The 6,870-nt window shown below is 51.3% G+C and overlaps 1 protein-coding gene across 1 annotated transcript in view; it reads left to right on the top strand.

The window, feature by feature from the left end:
- Nucleotides 1-6,870, top strand: part of KCNK6 (potassium two pore domain channel subfamily K member 6) — a gene marked incomplete at its 5' end in the record, with an annotated part of 8,878 nt that overhangs the window by 1,929 nt on the left and 79 nt on the right. The window contains 2 exons of the mRNA XM_077773634.1: nt 6,188-6,583; nt 6,683-6,867. Coding sequence (XP_077629760.1) covers nt 6,188-6,583; nt 6,683-6,867 — 581 coding nt within the window. The remainder of the gene's footprint in view (nt 1-6,187; nt 6,584-6,682; nt 6,868-6,870) is intronic.

The following is a 6,870-nucleotide window of genomic DNA, read 5'->3' as shown; positions in this document are numbered from 1 at the left end:
CCCGCCCCCACCCCTCCCCCCCAGGCTGCCCCTGAAAGTCCCTTCTTACTTCGGTGCCCAGACCTGGGAAATTCCTTTGTTGTCAGGTTCTGCGGGTCCTCCCACTGCCCATATCTAGCCCCCAAACTTCCTCTTCATCTCTGTGGGGGATTGTGGGTGGGGGGAGACTGGGACAGGCCCAGACTCTTAACTCCCCCTCCTGCTGGAAGTAGCAGGTGGCCTAACCTTTGGTGCCCATTGTGTGGACCAGCAAACCAAGACCACAGACAGCAAGGCCAAGGATGCTTCTCCAGCCTCTCCCACCAAGCTGGCTGGGCCTGCCCGACCTGCTTCTGGGCCTCACTGGGCACATCAGTGTCTCCCTTTGCCTCCTCCCCGATCCTGGCAGCTTCTGACAAGTCGCTTCAAGGCAGGACAGGTGCAGAAGCCAAACTCAAGGCAGGCACATCCTGGGTTCGGATTCCCCGCTCAGCTGCTGCTCCTCTGGGCCTCGGTGTCCTCCCTCATCTCTAAAATAGAGATCCTCACACTCCCCACTTCTCAGTAGTAGTGAAACCCGTAGAGGACTTAGCACAGACGGGCTTTAACTAGGTCAGTACATCAGCCTTGTGAGGCGGGTGCCATTTGCGGCCCTGTTTTTCTCAGCAGTAGAAACTGAAGCCCAGAGGGGCGCCTGGGTGGCTCAGTCGGTTAAGCGTCTGACTTCGGCTCAGGTCATGATCTCACGGTTTGTGGGTTCAAGCTCTATGTCGCCTCTGAGCTGACAGCTCAGAGCCTGGAGCCTGCTTCAGATTCTGTGTCTCCCTCTCTCTCTGCCCCTCCCCTGCTCATGTTCTGTCTCTCACTGTTAATAATAAATAAATGTTTAAAAAAAAAAAAGAAACTGAAGCCCAGAGAGGTGGGACGATTTGCCCAAGACCACACAGCTAGGAAGGTGTAGAGAGGAGATATGAACCGAGGCCTTGAGGCCTCAGAGCCCCCATGCTTTGAACCCATACATCATGCTAGGCTTCATAGGCTTGCATGAAGAAGGGTGATATGCGTGTGTATTGTGGGAAAAAACGTTTATTCTTTTTTTTTTTTTTTTTTTTTTTTTTTTAGTTTATCTATTGATTTTATTTGAGAGAGAGAGAGAGCATGAGCAGGAGAGAGGCAGAGAGAGAGAGGTCAGAGGATCTGAAGCGGGCTCCACGCTGACAGTGGAGAGCCCAAAGGGGGACTTGAACTCACGAACTGAGAGATTATGACCTGAAGGGAAGGCAGACGCTTAACCTTAACTGACTCAGCCACCTAGGTGCCCCACAAAGTTTATTTGGATACTTCTTAAAAATGGTAGGTTACTGGGGTGCCTGGGTGGCTCAGTCAGTTAAGTATCCAGCTCTTGATTTCGGCTCAGGTCATGATCTCACGGTTTGCAGAGCCCGACACGGGACTCGATCTCACAAACCATGAGATCATGACCTGAGCCGAAATCAAGAACTGGATACTTAACTGACTGAGCCACCCAGGCACTCCAATAACCTACTCATGCTCTCTCTCTCTCTCTCTCTCTCAAATAAAATAAATAAATAGATAAACTAAAAAAGAATAAACTTTTTTTCCCACAATACACATGCATATCACCCTTCTTCAAGGGTGCCCCCACCCCGCCCTTCCCCCATTTGCTCTCTCTCAAAAATAAATAAACATTTAAAAATATGGTAATTTATTACAATAGGGGAGTGCGACTGACCTCAACTCTGAATATAGCAGAGACAACTAGAGATTTAGAGCCAAGAGTTGGAGGGGTCAGCAGATAGAAAAATTACCAAGAGGTGACACAGAGGGGAGGGCAAGTCTTAGTAAACTGGCTTAGGATCTCTGCTAAAACCGGACCTAGTCAAGAAGAGAGCTCAGAGGAACCTGACTTTGACGTTTGGTCAAGGAGGGAGTCCTGGACTTGTAGTAACTGAGGTTTACTGAGCCTTGGAGTCATTGCCATTGTCATTGTTGGTGAAGCCAGGAGGCCTGAATGTATCTTAGAGAAGTAGAAAACCAGACATCCTTCAGAGAGACGGCGTCCCTGGATTTGCCTTAGGCCGGCGTCTTTGGAGGAAGACCTGGGGCTGCGCTTGAGGCCGGGGTGGAAGAGTCAGCCCACCAGGAGCCAGAACCGGGAACCGGGAACCGGGAACTGGGAACTGGGAACTGGGAACGGGAGAGAGGAAGTGAGCGTCACAGCCATGCTAACTCTTTCCGTGCCCTTGCTAAGTGCTATGCCCGGTTCCAGCCTGCAGGATTATTGCAACTGCGCTTGAGGAAGGAATTGTTTTGAGTCCATTTTGCCGTACTCGGAGCAAACTGAGGCTTGGAGAGAAGAAACTATGTGGCCAAGGTCACACGGAATAAATGGCAAAGCACGGACTTGGACTCTGCTCTTTGAGGGAGTCAGTCGAGGCTCAGAGCCTCCATTCTGTGCTAACTCCATGATGTCTCTGTTTATAAGGCTTATGTGTCATTAGCAAACCTGTCATTTCAGCTGGGCCGCTGGAGTTTGTCCATCCAAATCCTTGTAATTAATGAAGGTTGGAGCCATATGTGAGGGATAAACCTCACATAACAGTTGCTTAAATAGACAAGTGTTTATTTCTTGCTCACATTCAAGGTTGTCAGTCTAAGATTGGCATGGCGCATCAGGGACCCTTGTGTGCCTCTGTGAAGTTTCCATTCACAAGGTCGCCTCATGGTCCAAGATGGCTGCCCAACCCCAGCCTTCATGTCTATGTTCCAGCCAACAGCAGGAGGGAGGAAAGAGAGGGGATAGGCATTCTCCTCCTTTTAAGGACCACTTTTTTTGAAGTTTATTTATTTATTTTGAGTGAGAGAGAGAGAGTAGGGGAGGGGGAGGCAGAGAAGGAAAGAGAGAATCCCAAGTAGGGTCTGCACTGTCAGTGGAGAGCCCGACGCAGGGCTCGAACTCACAGACCATGGGATCATGACCTGAGCTGAAATTAAGAGTCGGACACTTAACCGACTGAGCCTCCCAGGTGCTCGAGGACACTTTCTAGAAGTTGCTTGCTTCTCTCCTGTATAATTCCTTGACCAGAAATTATTCCAGAGTCCTGCCGAGCTGCACGGGGGGAATGCCTTTATTCTAGGTGTCTGTGTGTCCAGCAAAACCCAGAGGATTCTTTTTTTTACCCCAATTTTTAAAAATTGGGGTAAAATATGCATAACAAAATGTACCGTCTTAACCGTTTTTACGTGGACACCACCACCGTTCATCTCCAGAACGCTTTTCATCTTGCAAATCTGAAGCCATAGGATGCCTGCCTGGCTCAGTCCACAGAGCATGCGACTCTGGTTCCTGGGGTCATGAGTTCAAGCCCCACATTGGGCTTACTTAAAAAACACACACGCACACACAAACTGAAACTATACCCGTCAAACAATTATCTCCCCGTTCCCCGCTCTCCCCAGCCTCTGGCAACCACCATTCTACTTTCTGTTTCTACGAATTTGCCTACTTTAAGTACCTCCGATTAGTGGAATCCTACAGTATTTGTCTTTTTGTGACTAGCTTGTTTAACTTATCATAACGTCCTCAGGATTCATCTGTGNCTCGAAACCACAGACTGCAAGATCATGACCTGAGCCGAAGTTGGACGCTTAACCGACTGAGCCACTCAGGCGTCCATCAGAATGTGCTTATTTAAAAAAAAATTTTTTTAATGTTTATTTTTGAGAGAGGTTGCATGTGCGTGAGTAGGGCAGGGCCAGAGAGATGTGGGGGATATAGCCTCCACACTGTCAGTGCAGAGACCGATGGAGGGCTTGAACCCATGAACTGTGAGATCAAGACTTGAGCTGAAACCAAAAATCAGATGCTTAACCCACTGAGCCACCCAGGCGCCCCTTAGTTCTTTTGAGTATATCAAAAGCAGGGGTCCTTTTGTATGGAAAACAGGCACAGGTGAATGCCTGCTCCTGAGTGCATTGTTTCCACATTTTCTTAGTGATCACAGGACTGAGTCTGTGGTCTTTTGGGCAAGACATTTTACTGCCAACATAAACCAGGGTCCTTACCACCCCAGTCATATCTCTGACTCTTTGGTTTGATTTTTTTGTAAAATAAAAAGAGATTTTAAATTATACGTTGACAAAGTGAGCCAGTGTCTCCAACGCCTGAAGGCCCCTTTAATCATCTTTCTGGGTTTTTTTTAAATAGTTTTTATTTTTATTTATTTATTTTTTAAATGTTTTATTTATTTCTAGGAGAGAGAGAGAGAGAGAGACAGGGTGAGCAGGGGAGGGTCAGAGAGANGGCTCTGAGCTGGCAGTCAGCACAGGGCCCGAGGCGGGGCTCGAACCACGGACCGCGAGATCATGACCTAAGCAAAAGTCGGACGCTTAACCGACTAAGCCACCCAGGCGCCCCTAAAATAGTTTTTAAAAAAATGTTTATTCATTTTTTAAGAAATGTTTTTAATGTTTATTTTTGAGAGAGCACAAGTGGGGAAAGGGCAGAGTCAGCACAGAGGCCGATGTGGGGCTTGAACTCACAGACTGTGAGATCGTGACCTGAGCTGAGGTCAAACGCTCAATCAACTGAGCCACCCATGTGCCCTTGTTTATTCATTTTAAAGAGAGAGAGTACCAGCAGGGAAGGGGAGAGAGAGATGCTGACAGAGGATCTGAAGCAGGCTCTGTGAACCTGACGCAGGGCTCGATCTCATGAACCTCATGAACCGTGAGATCATGACCTGAGCTGAAGTCAGAGGCTCAACTGACTGAGCCACCCAGGCGCCCCCATCTTTCTACCTGTGGTTCTCACCCACGCTAACCTTCCTGTGTTCCCGCAGTCCTCTGGGAGCCCAGTGGGGCTTGGCGCGCCCATTTTAGAGAAAGAGAAACTGAGGCTCTGAGCCAGACTGGAGCCTGCACCCTTCGTTCATTATTTTGACTGTTGATCAAGTGCCCACTGCATGCCAGGCACCCGAGCTGTAGCGGGGAACAAAACAGACAGAAGCCCCTGCCCTCCTAGAGCTGCACCCTAGTGGGGAGACAGACACTAAGCAAATAGGTTGAAGTGCTGTGAACACAAACCAAAAACAACTGTTTGGGAAGAAAGTGTAACAATTCAAATAAGGCGGTAAGGGAGGGAAGTCCCCACTGAAAAGCTGACATTTGAGCAAAGACCTGAAGGAGGAAGAGAGAACCAGCCCTGGGGGAACAGCTTTCCATGCGGGAAGGAACAGTCAGTGCAAAGGCCCTGAGGTGGGAGCCTACTGCCCTGTTAGAGTGTGTGGGGTTTTGTGGGTCATGATGTCTTTTTACTTGAGTGGGTTGGAGCCACAAGGGGGCTCTAAGTGTGGGAAGATCATGACCTTACTCAGGTGTTCANTAGACAGGCCCAGGGTGGGGCCGTGGGACTGAGGTGCGGTGAAGTGAGCACGGTCAGGATCTGTATGAAATCTGAGATTCACTGACAGGTGGAAAGTGGATGTGAGCTAGTCAAGGACCCCAGGCTCATGGCCTGAGCAGTGGAGGGATGGACGTGTCACTGATGAAATTTTAGTTTGGGGGGGGGGGGGGGGGGGGGTTGGAGCTGATGGCCAAAAAAGAATTCTTGAAGACACCTTTGGTACAAAAAGGTGATTTTATTAAAGCACAGGGACAGGCCCCAGGGCAGGAAGAGCTGCGCTGCGCTGCGGTTGGGATATCTGGTTATACACCATGGACTTGGGGAGGGTCAAGTCAAAAGGGAAGTTTCCAAAGAGACTTTCATGTGCTAAGGACTCAACAGATCACTGGAGGCCTAGCTATTGTCAGGCTGAGGTTGTTTTTCCCTCTAGCAAAGCATTAAGACACGGTAGGGAGTTCTGGACTTCAGGCTATTGATGGGATTGCCTTTTCCTAGTAAGCTGGTGGAGACTCTTAGCAGTTTAACCATTTGGTTTTTGTCCTTTCCTGTTTTGGGGTAGCCCGGAGTGTCCAAGGAATATCGCGCATGTCCCCCCTGGGGGAGGGGCGGGGTTGCTAGCTTGTCCTTGACCCTCGGCCTGCTTTAGGCTCCCCCATCGCCATCACTTGAGATGAGAGACTGGGGGGCAGTTTCCACGGTGAAATCAAGTGTCGGTTTAGGGTGGCCGCAGACTCCGGAACGGAGGTGGCGGGCGGACGGAAGGCTTTCCCCTTGCTCCCGCAGGCTACGGGTACACGACGCCGCTGACCGACGCCGGCAAGGCCTTCTCCATTGCCTTCGCCCTCCTGGGAGTGCCGGCCACCATGCTGCTGCTGACCTCCTCGGCCCAGCGCCTGATGCTGCTTCTGACCCATGCACCCCTCTCCCAGCTGGCCGTGCGTTGGGGCTGGGACCTGCGGAGGATGGCCTGCTGGCATCTGGTGGTCCTGCTGGGGGTCGTAGTGACCACCTGCTTCCTGGTGCCGGCTGCCATCTTTGCGCACCTCGAGGAGGGCTGGAGCTTCCTGGACGCCTTCTACTTCTGCTTCATCTCCCTGTCCACCATCGGCCTGGGTGACTATGTGCCCGGAGAGGCCCCCGGCCAGCCCTACCGGGCCCTTTACAAGGTGCTGGTCACAGGTGAGTGGAGTGGCTGGCCGGGGGGGGGACCAGGGGTGGGGGCGCCGCCTCGTCCTGTAGGGTCCGAGTCCACCCACTCTCCCTCCGCCGCCTCTGCAGCCTACCTCTTCCTGGGCCTGGTCGCCATGATGCTCGTGCTGCAGACTTTCCGCTACGTGTCCGACCTTCATGGCTTCACGGAGCTCATCCTGTTGCCCCGTCCGTGTCCTGCCAGCCCCAGCGGGGATGAGGACGATCAGGCGGGCATTGTGGACCCCCCGCCGGAACCGCACCAGCAGCTGGCCGCC

Source organism: Crocuta crocuta, unplaced genomic scaffold (assembly GCF_008692635.1).
Source record: "Crocuta crocuta isolate KB4526 unplaced genomic scaffold, BGI_CrCroc_1.0 scaffold267, whole genome shotgun sequence".
Lineage (NCBI taxonomy): Eukaryota > Metazoa > Chordata > Mammalia > Carnivora > Hyaenidae > Crocuta > Crocuta crocuta.
The sequence above is the reverse complement of the archived record's forward strand: the minus strand, read 5'-3'. Positions and strand labels throughout refer to the sequence as shown.